Source organism: Rhinolophus sinicus, chromosome 8 (assembly GCF_057876585.1).
Source record: "Rhinolophus sinicus isolate RSI-liver-muscle chromosome 8, RSI-T2T, whole genome shotgun sequence".
NCBI classification, from domain to species: Eukaryota; Metazoa; Chordata; class Mammalia; order Chiroptera; family Rhinolophidae; genus Rhinolophus; species Rhinolophus sinicus.
In genome coordinates this window covers 42,455,648-42,470,826 of record NC_142508.1, presented here as the reverse complement: position 1 = coordinate 42,470,826, position 15,179 = coordinate 42,455,648, and the positions used below count along the sequence as shown (strand labels likewise).

The 15,179-nt window shown below is 56.7% G+C and overlaps 1 protein-coding gene across 1 annotated transcript; it reads right to left on the bottom strand.

Annotated features, from left to right (window-relative positions):
* Positions 1-316: 316 nt before the first annotated feature.
* ERF (ETS2 repressor factor) lies at positions 317-7,853 on the bottom strand. Its single transcript, XM_019713772.3, has 4 exons — positions 7,687-7,853; positions 3,067-3,301; positions 2,576-2,691; positions 317-2,469 (listed from the first exon to the last, which is right to left on the bottom strand). The coding sequence occupies exons 1-4, from the start codon at positions 7,706-7,708 to the stop codon at positions 1,184-1,186; spliced, it is 1,659 nt and encodes a 552-aa protein (XP_019569331.2). The 5' UTR covers positions 7,709-7,853; the 3' UTR covers positions 317-1,183.
* Between the last annotated feature and the right edge of the window lie 7,326 nt (positions 7,854-15,179).

Sequence of the window (15,179 nt, the reverse complement as noted above, 5' to 3'; positions counted from 1 at the left end):
GCCTGGGGACATGGTAGGAATTCAGAGCCAGAGGGAAAAGTCATTTCAGGCAATAGGTGGAGTCTAAATGCTTCCAAGGACAAGCAGCCCCATGGGATAGGGAAGCAATCAGATGATGACCGAGTATGCCTGAGACCTTAATCATTGGGCCCTGGAGGTATGTACCTCCCACCCCCACCCCACTTCAGGTCATTTCCCTGAAACCACACATTCAGATGGGGTTAGGCCCTCTGGCCATAGATTCACTGGGGAGTCAGTCGAGGCCCTTGTCCTTCAGAATCCAACACAGGCTGTGGTCCTTTGATGAGACAGATCATTCCACCCAAAGGTCCAAAGTTTTATTGTTTTGAATACATTCTCCAGCAGCCCCCAACTTCCCTCCGCCCCCCACCCTCAGTCCCCAGTACAGAATAAGGCTTAACCACAGACCCCACCCCAGGGGCCCCAGCCAAGAGGCAGAGGGTCTTCCAGTTTGGATTCAGGGTACCCCCTTCCCACCCCTGCCTACCTATGGGCTGGTCCTAGGAGCAGCTGGGGGTGAAGGGGTTGGACCGGTCCTGGGGTGGGGAGTAGGAGAGGGATAGCAGGCACTTGTAGAGATTTGTGGCCTATGGGTGGCACCCCTCAACCTCCTCTACCCCCCACCCCCCAACACAGAATTTTTGGTTCATCATAAAATGTCCCTCCCTCCCGTTGCAACCCTGTGGGGTGAGAAACCCAGGCACTCATGGCCCCTGGAGGGGCAGGGAAGGCTGGATTGGGGCTGAGGATGGCTGGAGGTGGACAGGGAGAGGTACAGGAGGCAGAGAATAGGGAGGGAGACAAGGCTTTACTTCCTAAGCGATTGTAATAAAAAAGTTCCTGGGCTTCGAGGCCAAAGCCTCAGTTCAAATATAAATTCCCCAGAGTGGAGGTGGCCCCCTTAACAACCCCCTCCCGCCCCCCCACCACCACTTTGCCCAGAGCTTAGAAACCCACCGAGACAGGGACAGGCCCCAGCCCTGGGCACCCACCCACCCTTCACCATTAAAAAAAAAAAAGTTAAGTTTTATACAAAACGTGGGGAGGGGAGAGGAGGAGGCAGGGAAGAGACTAGAGCTGCCCTCACCTCCAGGGCATGGGGGAGTTAAGGCAGCAAAAGAAGCACAGGGGGTGGGGAAACAGGGTCCCCTGCCCACAACCCTCAGGAATCTCGATGCTCCAGAGAGAGCTGGGCTGTGGCATGCTGGAGGTCAGAGCTCACCCGTCTCGGGGTGAGGGGTCCCCCGGCCTCCCCGGGCCCCTCCCCACGCACCTTTTTGTCCTCACCCTCATCCTCCAGGCCCCCAGCAGGGCCCCCACCCCCCTCCAAGCGACAGTCTTCACTCCAGCGCCGTTTAAAGCGAAGCTTGAGGGGCATGCACTGCGCGGCCCCAGGTGCCTCGCCGGGCTCGGGTTTGGGGGGCGCAGGAGGGGCACGAGGAGTCTTGAACACCTCCCCATCTTCCTCATCCTCATCACTGATGTCTGTCACCTCCACCTCCTCTGACTCGCCTTCTGAGATAGGCTCCACCTTGATCTGTGGCGGTGGTGGTGGGACCAGTGCCCCTGCCCCCTCAGCCAGCCCGCCTGCGCTGCCACCGCTGCCAATGCCACTGCTCTTGTCAGCACCGGCCGGAGCCTTCTCCCCAGCTGCCCGCTGCCGGCGGCCCAGCGGGGGCGGCTGGAGCTTAAACTTGAATGGGGAAGAAGAGGAAGAAGAGGAGGACGAGGACGAGGAGGGGACCGGTGGGGTCTCAGGTGCCATGGGTGGCAGCGGGCACTTGTCAGGGCGCTGGGGCTGGGGCACCACCAGCCCAGGGTAGTGCAGGAAGGCGCGGGGGCTGAGGTGGTAGTTGTAGACGCTTTGGGTGTGGGCCTGTAGGTACCGTTTCATGTCCTCAGGGCTGAAGGAGAAGTGGGAGCCTCCCCCTGAGCCACTGGGGGCCCCGCCGCCACTGGGGTACATTGGGCTCAGCGTGGGTGAGGGCGTGTAGGCCAGATGGGTGGGCGTCATGGGCAGAGCCGGTGAGAGCTGAGGGGGTAGCAGGGATCCAGGCCCAGCGAGGGGTGACACAGGGAAGGGGCTCAGGGGCTCAGGGCCACCCCGTGGCCGGGGGTAGACACGGAAGACGCCAGGATCATGGGGCAGGCGGGCCAGTGGGGGTCCTCGAAAGGCACCCAGTTCTGGAGGGCCTGGTGGTCGGGCCCGGGGGTCCTCTCCCAGTGGCTCCTCCAGCTCTGAAGTGCCATCACTACAGTCACTGACCGAGCCTCGGCCCAGGCGTCGGGCCACCACAGCAGAGAAGAGGGAAGATGAGGACGAAGAGCAGGCTGGTGGTGAACGGGGGTCCTCGGTGGGAGATAGCACCTCGGAGGGTGTTGAAGGAGGGAAGCGGAAGTGGCTGCCACCCGACGGCACTGGAGGGGCACTCTGGGGCACTGCACCGCCTGGTAGGAGAGGGGAGATGTGGTATCAAGGCCCCTGGCCTAGTCCGGACATAAAGACAGACCCTCTCCTCCCTCGGAGGCCATGCCTGCCAGCCCTGATACTCACCAGCCAGCCCCACATCGATGAAAGGGTAATTAACCAGCACCAGTTTGTTGAAGTTGAACTTGTAGGTGAACCGTTTCCCCTTGGTCTTGTGCAGAATTCGTTTGTTGTAGTAATAGCTGTGGGTGTAGACACCATCGGATGATTAGTCACAGGGGATCCAAGTCCAAACCCCGTCCCGTGACACCGTTAGGTGCTGCTTGTGAAGGGTAACCGAGAAACCTGGGCCACACGAGGGCAATGAAATGCCCAGAGTGGGGACCAGCTCTCTCTTCAGGTCTGGAGAAAGGCTAGAGGACACACCCATGACTATTCTCTCCTCGGGACACCTGTGTGTGACAAATGGGCTCAGAGAAGGGTTAGGACTTGCCCAAGGTCACACAGGTACGATTTGGAAGAGTCAGGAGTCAAATGCAAAACTTATTTCCAGGGGTCAGGGGCTCCCCAATTGGTGGGGGTTGTCCACATCTACCCAGCGGCTCTGCCCTCCTCACCGCAGGGCCCGGCTCAGCTTGTCATAATTCATCTGGGGCTTGCACTTGCGGACGCCCCAGAGCCGGGCCACCTCGTCGGGGTCCTTGATGACGAATTCCCCGTAGTCCCCCTGCCAGGCGATGACACCCTGGTACTCCTCCTTCCGCAGCAGCTCCAGGATAAAGTGCCACAGCTGGATCTGCCTTGAGCCAGGGGATGACTCCGGCTTGTAAGCCCAATCCGGGAAGGCAAACCCTGGGAACAGAGGCAGGGGAGTGGCCCCAGGTCAGGGCTCCTGGTCCAGGGCTCTGGGTCCTCTCCCAGGGTCCACCTCCTACCCCACCCTCAATGCAGGGGAAAAATGTGTCTCTCCTAAGCGAAGTCAGAACCTGGGTGAGAGAGAGACAGTGTGTGTCTGTCTGTGTATGAGGGGTCTAGATGGGAGCTGGGGGGAGGGGAAGCTGGAGCCTGCTCCAGCGACACCGGGGAGAAACAGGAAACCGTCGGCGGCGGGTCCCGGGGCCAGTGCCAGGGGGCCAGGCACCAAGCCAGGCTGGCGGGCAGGGCTGCCAGTGGGGGAAGGGCAGGAAGGGGCACACGTGGCTATATGGGTTGAGGCAAGCCCCCCCCATGTCCCCCCACTCCGAATCAGGGCCAATCGTACCACCCCTGAACCCCGCCAGCTACTCTGGTCCCCTCCTAGGAACATACACTGTCTCCCTCCCAAGACCTACCAGAGCCCTTACTCCCACCCCAGGACCCGAGAGGAGGATTTTTTTTTTCTTAAAAGGACCAGGAGGGGTGGGGTGGCTGGTTGACGATGAGGTCAGCGCTTGCACACACAGAGGCTTCTGTCTTCCCTGGAGAGTGAAACCCAGACTGTCTGAGATTGGCCCCCCCAAGCCCGGACCCTCTGTGCTACACTGCCCTCCCCAGACCCAGGCACACAAGCCCAACCTGACTGGAGGGCCCCAGCCCAGGCCTTGAGATTGAACAGGCACCACTGAAGCCTGTTCCATCTTCTGCCTTCTCATCCTCAGCTTCTTCCCTGCCCACCTGCCTACCAGCCCCCAGCATTAACCTTGGGTAGAGGTTGGTGGTGGGCTGGCTGGTCCCTGGAGGGGGTGGGCAGCCTGGGGGGGGAGGAGATGGGGGGGCTGCGGTTGTTGTCATTTCCCAAACCCCCGGGTAATCAGGGACCATCAATAATTCAGCACTAGGCAGCCGGTAATGGAGGGGGTGGGAGGAGGGAAGTGGAGGAAGGGAAGGAGGGGGAGGCTGGGCAGGGGCCCTGGTGCCACTAGAGGGAGAAGGCCAAGGTGGACAGCTAAAGATGGGCGGGGTCCCAAGTCTCAGTCGGCTGCCTGGGTCAGTCTCCCTCCCCTGGCCCTGTCTCACATCTTAGCTCTAACAGGTACCAACCAAGCCTGGGGCAAAGCTGAGCCTCCCCCACACTCCACCCCAGTCTGGAATCCAACAGGGGATCTTTCCCCTTGGGGACACGGGGATCAGCAGTTCCTGCTCCCACAGGGACAATCTCCCTTTAAATCCAAAGCTGAATCTCTCCCGCACAGAGACCCAGCTCCCCACCCCTGGCCGTGGGTAGACTGGGTGACCAGCACTCGCCTGCCATTCCCCAATGAGTCCCTGCCCCATTCAGAAATCCCCGCCTCCAACCAGCCCCTCAGGGCTCCAGGGATTCGACCTCCAGCCGGCACTGACAGCCCCTGCTCCATTCAGAAGTGACAGCCCCTAACAACGCCTTCCATGCACCCCAGCATCCATAGCCCCATCCTTCTCGGGAATCCAAGTGTCCACCCGTTTGTCCTCACTCTGCTCGAGAACCCAGGCCCCAGAGGCCCTTGGGAACCCAAGTGACCAAACCACCAGTTCCATGTATCCTCTGACCCCCTCCAAAAAGCCCTTGGCCCTGTCAGGGCACCAAGCTCCATGCTCCTCCCACTTAAACTCCAATCTGGCTCTCAGCCCCAGGAGGGGGGCCCAAACCCCCTGAGACATCGGTCTGGGGTTGGAGGGTGTACTGACTTCCACCCTCCCCCCCAAATTAAAGCCACCCTTCCCAGCCCACCAGCCCCAGCCTCCTTGTCCCGGTAACCAGGCAACGTGTGTGCAGCGACAGTCCTGGGAGCGGGGGAGCAGGAGGCTAAAAATAAACTTTGCAGAAGAGGAGTGAGAGAGACTACATGCAACACAAAGGGAACTCAGAAGGGAGGTGGGGGGCTCTGGAAAGGCCCCAAGCTGCATGTTGGGGGTTGTCCCAGGCCTCCATGGGAAGCCCCCTCCCTGGGCAACCCTGCTCCAGGGCCAGGACCTTGGTTCCAGCTCCTGGCAGGGACCCACCCCACTGCCAGGCCCACCCCTACACCAGCTTTCCTCATCGGACACGGCATACATGAGGGCCTGTTTCAGGCTTTGGGGGGAGAAGGAAGAAGGGGGGGTGACGTCAGGGTGTCTCAATGGGGCTCTGTTCCCCAGGCCTTGGAGCCAGGAGCCAGGCACGGGCAAGGGGAGCGTGTGTGAGTGTGTCCTGTGTCTGAGTCCACGTGCTTAAATCAGGGAACTACCGGGCCTGAACCAAGAAAGCTTGGGGGTGCAGGACCTCTGGAGCATGAGGGGACAGTTAGGCAGGGAGAGAGCAGCTGACACTGAGAGGGGTTCAGGACAGTGCGAGACAGGGTGGAGAGATGGCAGCAAACAGACAGAAAGGGCTGGGAAGGCGGAGTCCCAGAAGGCACACCTGGGTCCCACAGTGGTGGGGTAGAGATTCTCCCTGACACATTGTGGAGACCTGGGGGCGCAGAACTTCTGGACAGCCCCCAAGTTCACATGACTGCCCAAACTTTTTTTAAGGGATTATGGGGGTTGGAAGGGAGGAGTGGTGGTAGAGAAACAGCACAGCCGGCCTCCTGGGGGGCCCCACCACTTCCCCCACTCCAGGCAGCCCTCGGTGGCGCCAGAGCCGGGAAGAAAACAGGAAGTGGGAAACAGCCGCGGCAGAGGAGAGGCCGGGATGTAGGATCGGATGGAGGGGCGCACAGCGTCGGGCCAGGAGTCAGATAGACCCACTCACTGACGGAGCGATCGAAAGGCCATCCCAGGCCCCCGTCTCTTCCCCCAGTCGGGGAACCCACTCGCCGCTCGGCCCCAAGACAGGGTTGGGGGAGCGGCCCAGCCGGTCCCACCAGACGAAGGCCCGTAGCAGGGAGGGAAGACGAGGCGGGGTTGTCTGGGCGCCTAGGCCCCCTCCTCCGGCGAGGGGAGGCTCCTGCTGCCCCCAAGGCCCAGCGGCTCTGGAGCCCGTGGGAGCCGGAGAGTATGTGGGTCGCACGTGACTGACCCTACAGCACTCCGCACCCCTACCCCAGCCCCCCTCCTCGGCCCGGATCCCCAAGCGCCGGAGTCTCGCTCCGAGCCCTTTAAGAGCCGCCCCCACCCGCCGAGCGGGGGGGGGCGGGGTGGGTGGGCCGGTCGGGGCACACACCCGCACAGTAGAGCCCGAGCAGCGGCCGCCGCCGGGGGAAGGAAACAAGTTTGAACAGCGGCGCCCGGCCCCCTTCCCCCTCCCCCGTCCCCGCCCCGGGCCGGATTCCGACGGGGTAGACGGGCAGGGGGCGGCTGGGACCCCTCCCCCCAGCACGCCCGGGCGCAAAGTCCAGCCCGCGCGAGCCCGGGGGCGGCGGGGGAGGGGAAGGGGGAAAGTCCGAGTGGGAGGGGGGTTAATCCCGCTGCCCCCCGCCCGCCGACCGAGCGGAGGAGGGGAACCTTGGCCCCTTAAGGAGGAGCAAGTTGGCGGGGAAGAGGGGGGCGGAGGGAAAAGACGGCCGGTTGAAAGAGAAGAGCTGGGTGACGAAGGGGGGTCAGGGGGGAGCCTGCGCGTTCCCCCCACCTTCCCCACCCTCCTCAACCCCCAGCCCCCGGCGGCGCGGGAGTAGAGTACCCAGGTCTCTCCTGAGCCACCTTAAAGCCGCGCGTTCTAAGGTCGGAAACAAAAAGTTCCTTTTTCGAACGTTCGGGCTGCGCTTTGGAACTTTGCGACTCCGCGCGGGCGGGGGAGAGACAAGCCGGCGGAGACGGGCGGGGGAGGGGCGGCGTAGCCCGGACCCCGAGTCCCAGGCTCCCCACTCACGCCCTCCTCCTAGAGGCCATCCCGTATCCCCCTCTAAGCCGGTGCAGGGCACCCGCCGCGGTGAAGGTCACGGGCCGGATCGCGCAGCACGGAACCCGGGATAGCGGGCCCGATGGACAGGCCCCCCCCACGCCCGGCACACGTCCCGGCCCCCAGAGTGCAACGTGACAGAGCGGCGGGGAGGGACCCGGCCACCCCCGATCCCGGGAATGGGGGAGAGCCCAGCTTTCCGCGTCCAGGCAGGGAGAGGACCAGGACCCGAGAGGACCAGGAGCCGTAGCACCCACACCACTCCGCCCGGAGCCATAAATTGGGGGTCCCATGCAGTAACCCCCGCTCGCACCGTAAGAAGCAACAGGTCTCGAGTGCTTAGGGGTCCCCCGGAACTGGGGATCACTCGGGCTCCCCCAGAACCCTTCAGCCCCCCCAAAGTTTCTCCGCCTTGTTTCCCGGGGCAACAAGTCTCCCCCACACGTGCTGCCCCCGCCCCCACCTGTGTCCGCCGGGGTCTTCATGCTGGGGGTCCGGGGCGAGGCACCCCGACTCCGGGCCGCAGGTCCCGGCGCCCGCGCTGCCCCGTCCCGTCCCGCGCCCGTCGGGCCGCCCTCACCGCTTCACCCGGCCTCGCCTCTCAGAGCCTCTCCCCTCCCCGCCGCCGCCTCCCGGGTTAATATCGCACTCCGGGGCCGGGACGCCCACGCCCCCCGGCCGGCGACGTCACCGCCGCGTCGCCATGGAGACACTGCGCCCGCCCCCTCCCTGCTCTCACGCGCGCGCGCGCACACACACGCGGACACACACACACATACACACACACACACACACTCGCCGGCTCGCAGCCACTGAGGACTGGCCGGCTCTAGGCTTAAAGGGGCCGCGCGACGGGGGAGGAAGGATGGTGGGGGCGAGGGTGGGATGGGGTCCCGGGGTCATGACCCTTCTCTGAGGCTCTAAGTCTGCAGATAACTTAAGTCCTCGACACTCGCAACCTGCCGCCCCTCCTCCTCTCCTGCCCACTGCAGGATCCAGAGTTTCTTTTGGAAGCCTGTAAGAGAGAAGGGGTAGACCTTCTGAGGGGGGTCAGAAACTTTTGTCGGGAGGAGGCATGGACCTTTGAGGAGGCAGAATCTTCTCTGCAGGGGGACGGGGGTCAGGATCTTGGAGGATGATCAAGACCACATTTCCCAGCCTGGCTTTACCCTGCCCCCCCCCCAACCCTGAGCCTGAAGGGGGGCAGCTGTCCAGGGGTGGAGTGGAATGGGTGGGAAGAGTTTCCCAGCATCGGAAATGGGGAGGCGGCTGTGCCCTCTGCTCCTCCGGGATGGATGGGGTCTTGGCTTTCCAGATTGCCCCATTCCCAGCTGGGAAGGAAGTGACCAAAGAGAATGCATTCGGGAGCTCCCCCTCCATCCTCAGGCTGCAGCTGTCCTGGGGACAGGGCTGGCGCCGGAGGTACCCCACCTACATCCACCACCATGCCTGGGGGTTCCGGGGGTGGGTCCAGGATGCGAGGGGGCGACCAAAGTTGGAAGAAATGTGCTCCCAAGGGGTACTGGGGGGGTCGTCCGGACAGAGGTAGTCAGGGTTTAAGCATGAAGGCCGGAACGTAGGACAATGTTAAGTCTCTGTTCTCGCAGCCAGGAGGAATGGATGGAGCTCGAGGATGCGGAAAACCGGAAATCAGCGCTGATCAGATGGCCAGCCGGAGCCGGCAGCGGGTAGAGGGCAAACAGAAGCAATACTCACAGACCAAGCCTGGAGACAGATCTCAGAAAAGACTCTGAGGTACCAGAGGATGGGAATATAGGGGGAGGGGGATGCTCAGAAACGTTGAAACTCAGAAGATGGGCAGGGAGAGACAGTCTACAGGAAGGGCAGAGTCAGCTCTGGGTTCTTAGGGCTTGAAGCCCAGCCTACGTTGCTGGGTTCATAGCTGCATTAGAGCAGTCCCTCACTGGTGCCTTGGAAGAAGTCTCAGCCCTCTTCCTTGGGCAGACCTAGGCCTCCAAGGAAGCATCATCCCCCTGGGAATTAATTATGTAACCTTGCCTACGGACAGTGCAGCTCCCCCACAGATTTGTGACCATCTGGGAGCAGTGTGGTCCGGCAATAATCATCAGGCAATAATCATCATCGTCATTGTTGTTATAACAGCACCCGAATTCCTAGCACTCACGATGCTTCAGACATGGGCCATGCACTGTCCCAAGGGTCTTCTCCTGTAATCCTCACAAAAGACCAAAGAAGCAAATTACTACTATTATCCCCATATACAGATTAAGAAAGTGAGGCTCAGAAGGTAAGTCAGTGTATCAAAGTCCTAGTCAGGAAGTGTTGGAGCTGGAATTCAAACCCAGATCAATCCGATTTGAAACCACCACCTTTAATCCCTATGTTTTACTGCCACCTTTCTTGACTGCCCCCCCCCACCCTAAAGACCATGCAAAGTTTCAAAGATAATGGAGCTGTAACAGCCTCAGTGACCCCTGCACTGGGTTGCAACCCTAACCCTGCTACTTCCTGTCTGTGACAGAGAGCAAGGGAGTTTACCTCTTTGAGCGTCAGCTTCCTCATCTGTAAAATGGGGATATTAACAGACCCTACATGACCAGATTGTTGTGAGAAATCAAAGACATGAAGTAAATGTGCAATAAATACTGGTAATAATTATTGGCAGAGTAAACCATATACTCTGTGGATAATGTAAGCACCCCTTACCCTACAGACTCCAACCGTAGAAAATAAACACACAGCATCCACAGTACGAAGTTGCCTGTTAATGGCATAATCCCACCCTGACCCAGTGGGATAACTCAATCTCACTGCTTCTTATGAAACACAATCATGGATCGTGGGCCTGCCTCACGGGAGATTCTGAACCAACCACAGAGAATGGGAGTCCCTGGTGAAAATGTCACCTGGGCAGTGTGACCTCTGGTGGTTTGTGAAAACGTCCACAGATACTGTAACCCCTTGGGTCTGTGTGACTTCACCATAGAAGTGTAGATTCATTTGGATAGTTCCGTTGCCTCGTGAAAACGAAGAGTCACCCCCAGGAAAGGAGAACACCACCATTACCGTGTGAAACACCCAGAATTTGTGAACATGTGATAGAAAATTATCACCATTGCTCATTCCTTGAAGACATACCATCCAACCAGGGCCATGTCCATTGCAATGAACAAGGGGACTGCCGCTCTCCCCTCCCCCAGTTCACTATGGAAAGCCTCCACGACCCCCCTGGTGAAATGCTGGGGTTGGTGAAAAGCACAGCCTCTCAAAGACCCAGGACAAGCTGGCGATGAACAGTGTAACGCTCCATGGAAAAAACTGGACGGGGAGGACACCCCCACTCTTCCCATGGACCTAGTTCTTGTTCCAGTTTATGGTCCTGACACAGAAAACATTTACCCTATCGTTGTCAGGCTAAGGCATAGATAGAGGCTGTTCTCACAGAAGTCACAACCCTTCACAGACTTCACTCCTGGAACGGAAACGGGATGATCAAAATCATAATCACAACTCACCCATCACCCCTGTGTGTAATAATGTAGTATTACTGCTCTATGAACGTTGTAGTTCCCTTAGAAACAGTGTCACACATCCTATAGAGAGTGTAGCCACCTAAATGGGGCATGACCACCCCAGACAGAAAATGTGACCCCATGATGGTCGCACCCTTCCTCATCTCCCTGACTTGAAACGCCCAAGGGTACCCAGGCGCAGTCCCAGGTCCTCTTCTGTCCTCCATTGCACTCATGCCCTTGACAAGCTTCACCAATTCCAGTTTCATGTATCACCTCTGTGCTGATCACACCCACATGCCCGTCTGCAGCCCAGGACTCGCCCCTGAACGCCAGCATCACACATTGAACTGCCTCACTGGCATCTTCATTTGGATTTCTCAAGTTTGCCAAGTCAAGATGGTCTTTCTGAGCTCCCCCAAACTGTCCCCACCTTCCCCCCAGTCTTCCCCATCTCAGGAAATTGCAACTCTATTTTGCTGGTTGTTCAAGCTAAATACCTTGGTGTCATCCTTGACACCTTTCTCTCATCCGACATCCAATCTGAAGGGAGGTCTCATCAACTACACCTTCAGCTATTTCAGAATCAGTCTTCACGGTCACCACTGTACACCCCCCCACCCCCCCACCCCCCTACCCCCGTCTGGGGTCTCCTCACTGGTCCTACTGCCGCCACTGACCCCTACAGTGTTTGTTCCACCCACAGCCAGAGGGGTTCTAGTAAATCAGGTGACATCCTTTTGCTGCCCCAAACCCTCTAGCAGCCCCTCTGCCCAATGAGAGTAAAAGCCAACTCCTTGCAGTGGCTGGCAAGGCCCTTCCTCCCTGACCCCACCTCCCACCTTTTCTTTCATTTCCTCTCCAGCCTCTTGGCTGTTTCTTGAACATGCCAGTGGTATTCCTGCCCCAGTATTTTGCCCATGCTATTCCATCTGCCTGGAAGGCTTTCCCCACAGAAGTCTGTATAGCTCTGTCCATCCTCTTCAGGTGTTTACTCAAAATCCACCTTCACAATAAGACCCTGCCTGACCTTCCTAGATCCCAGGTCCCTTCTGGGCACTGTTTTTCTCCACAGTCCTCATTCTCATCTGAGGAATATTTCCACAATGTATTTGCTTGTTGTCTGACTCCCACCTCTATAGTGTCAGCTGTAAGAAGGTAGGGGTTTTTTGTTTGTTTTTTGCCTGTTTTGTTGCTTGCACTATCCCCCGAGACTGCTAATCTGTAATAAGGGAATAAGCTCATCTTTGGATAGTGAACCCCATATACCCAATGTGATACCACAAAAGTAGTCCCAGACACACGGAGACACCTCATGGACAGCATAACCCCCTAAGAAGTCTGAACCCCGATGTGAATCCCATAACAGGAAAACCCCATCAAGAGTGTGTTTGTCCTACTGGATGTCAGCTCCACAAAGACAGGGCTTTGGTCTGTTTTCTTAGCTGCTTTTTAAGCGGAGCACAGACCTGAGTCATAGCGCAGGCTGCTGATACGTATTTGCCGACATGAACTGAGTCCGCACACAGCTAGTATCACCCCATACCCCACAATCAGCAGAGCCCATACAGTTAGTAGTGTCCATAACTGATATAAATCCCCACATACAGTGTGACTCGGATGAGGACAGTGGAAACCCCTTATAGACAGCGCAATGCTCAAAAACAGTGTAAACTCCAACGTAGGCAGTGTGACCCTCAGAAACCTCATACAGACAGCGTGACTCTCATAAATGATATGAGTCCCATACAAACTGTGCAGCCTTCATAAACTGTTGTGAACCCTAGGGCAACCCACATAAATGGTGTGAACCCCACGTAGGCAGTGTGGCCCTCATAAACAGCATGAGGCCCAGGTAGGTGGGGAGACAGCAATAAACAATGTGTGCCCCCATACACATGGCATATTCCCTCATTAGTGTGCTCTACCACACAGACAGCATAACTTCTTTGACACTGAATTCCTGTCAACAGGCTCAACTCCCATAACCTGGGGAAGCCCCCCCGCCAAAAACCGCCGTATAAACAAAGTCACTTCCATCAGCTGTGTGACGCTTCATGAGAACAGGGAGCCCCATAATCAATGTGGCCTCAGACAGTGTACCCCATAGACATGTGCCCCCTCACTGGGTAGATCACTGTGAAGAATGTAGACTCACCACTGTGTGCGATAAACCCCAATGTCATTATGTCCATTTTATTAAGTCATGGATAATGTAGCCCTTTCCCATAAATAGGGAGAAACCTCACGTTCCACTTAAACCCTCTGGGCCTTTGTAACCTTCATATCTTCATAAAATTAGTTTATCTGCTCCCCCAAAGTTTTAATTCTCCCATAAAAAGTTACCTAATACCCTTTATTTTCTTTCTTCTTTCTTTTTTTTTTTTTTTTTTAAGGAGGGCTCAGCTCACAGTGGCCCATGCGGGGATCGAACCAGCAACCTTGGTGTTATTAGCACCACACTCTAACCAACTGAGCTAACCGGTCACCCCCCCCCCCCATATCCTTTCAACACATACACAGTAGGACAGTATGACTCCCTGAAGGGTGGTGTAACCTGGACAATGAGGCCCTGAAAAAAGGCGAAGAAATGGTGAATTCCTGAATGGCAGGAATTTCCTAGGGCTCATAAAATTCACCACTCATTTATTGAGCACTTACTATATGCAAGGCCCTGGATTCAACATCTCATGTCATCCTCACCTCAGCTCTATGAGGTAGGTATTCTAAATGATGCCCATTTCTCAGATGAGGAGAGTGAAACAGAGAGGTTACAGGCCCAAGGTTACACAGCTAAAAATCGTTACAGCTGGGACATCAAGGACTAGAACATAATGCCTCCTGATGGACTGATAAATGTCCCACAGATATGCTGAACCCTGGAATCCTTCCAAAAAGCATCACCACCACCACCACCACCACCACCACCGACAGTACAAATAAGATAGGACAAGGTTATGAATAAGATTGTAACAGTATAAGCTCTTCAGGTAGAGATAAATTTCTTCTGAATGACAATAATCATAACAATAGCTAACATTTTTGAGGATTTATTCTGCTGGAGAGACCTAAATGCTTTGCACATGTTAATTCATTACATTTTTATGCCATGAGTTTTTTTTTGTTTTGTTTTGTTTTTGTTTTTTATTATCCCCTTACAGATGTAGAAATGCAGGCACAGGATTAAGTGACTTACCCAAGATCACACAGCTGGGAAGAAGCCCAGCTGGGTTTCACCCCAGCAGCCTGGCTAAGCCTGTGTTTATCCTGCTTCCTGCAACATTATCCCCTCCCACCCTGCATGATAGAGTAATGTCAATGAACTATGTAAATTAACTACATTTTATGTAATTCTCCCAGGGACAGGGTACAGCTCCCTATGCACACCTTTCGTGGATGACAGGGGAAATAGACCTTGGACAATGTGAACTTCCACAGACAGGTCTCCTTTATGTATGGTGTAATTCACATAAGCAATGGGATCCCCCTGTGGACATTATAAACACACCACAGCCAGAGACAATCTGGAACGAACAGCAGAGACCCCTTTCACTACAGCACAGTACTCCCTGGGCAGCGTGAGTTCCTTGGTGGAGAGTACAGACCTCCCCACTGACAGTGTAACTCTCCCTCATAACTGATGCAAACTGACTGGGAACCATCATCCTAATCAATGGAAACCTCTCCCTAACACAATGTAAGCTCCCATCAGGCAACGTGAACCCCAGCCAGTACGGCCTCCTTATGGACAGTCTAATCTCTTTCACACCCACAACAAAGTTAACATGAACAGTGCCTATCACCACGCAGAGAACTTTCTGTGGCTACTGTGAATCCCTTTTGTGACAGCATGAACCACTCTCCAAGGGTCTACCTAAGTGGGCAGTGGGAACACTGATGAGTGTAAACTTTCCTCAGACTCAACACTACCCAATGAACACAGCACACTCTCATCGGTAGTGTGAATGCTACAGACAGTATAAACCTGCAATAGGCTGGGTGCATTTTATTCACATGTGGTGTGAATCCCATGTCGACAGTGGGAACTCAACACAAGCAGCAGAACTATGGCCAATGTTTATTGCTCCCAATTATCCTTCATCAGGGCAAACCAAACGTGGAGAGTATGGATTTACGCCTGGTATAAACTCCGTATCTGGGCAGCAGGAAACTCCTACTGACAGAGCATACTCCTCTCCTCCCCACCCCCAGTGTGAACCCCCCCTTAAAAAAATCTTGCTTCCCCCAGGTGTGAAAACCCACAAAGTGCAGCTCTCCACGGAATGCAGTGTGAAGCCCCAGGAAGCGCTGCATTTCTCCGTCTCGTGTTCCCGCCCATGCCTAGGAGGGGCTGTCAGAAAACTGCGCCGCCATAAATGTCAAAGTCTTGGAGGAAGGGAGTTGTCTCCAGGGCCCCCAAAACCCAGGCCGCGCGCATTGACTACATTGCAGCGCGCGCCAC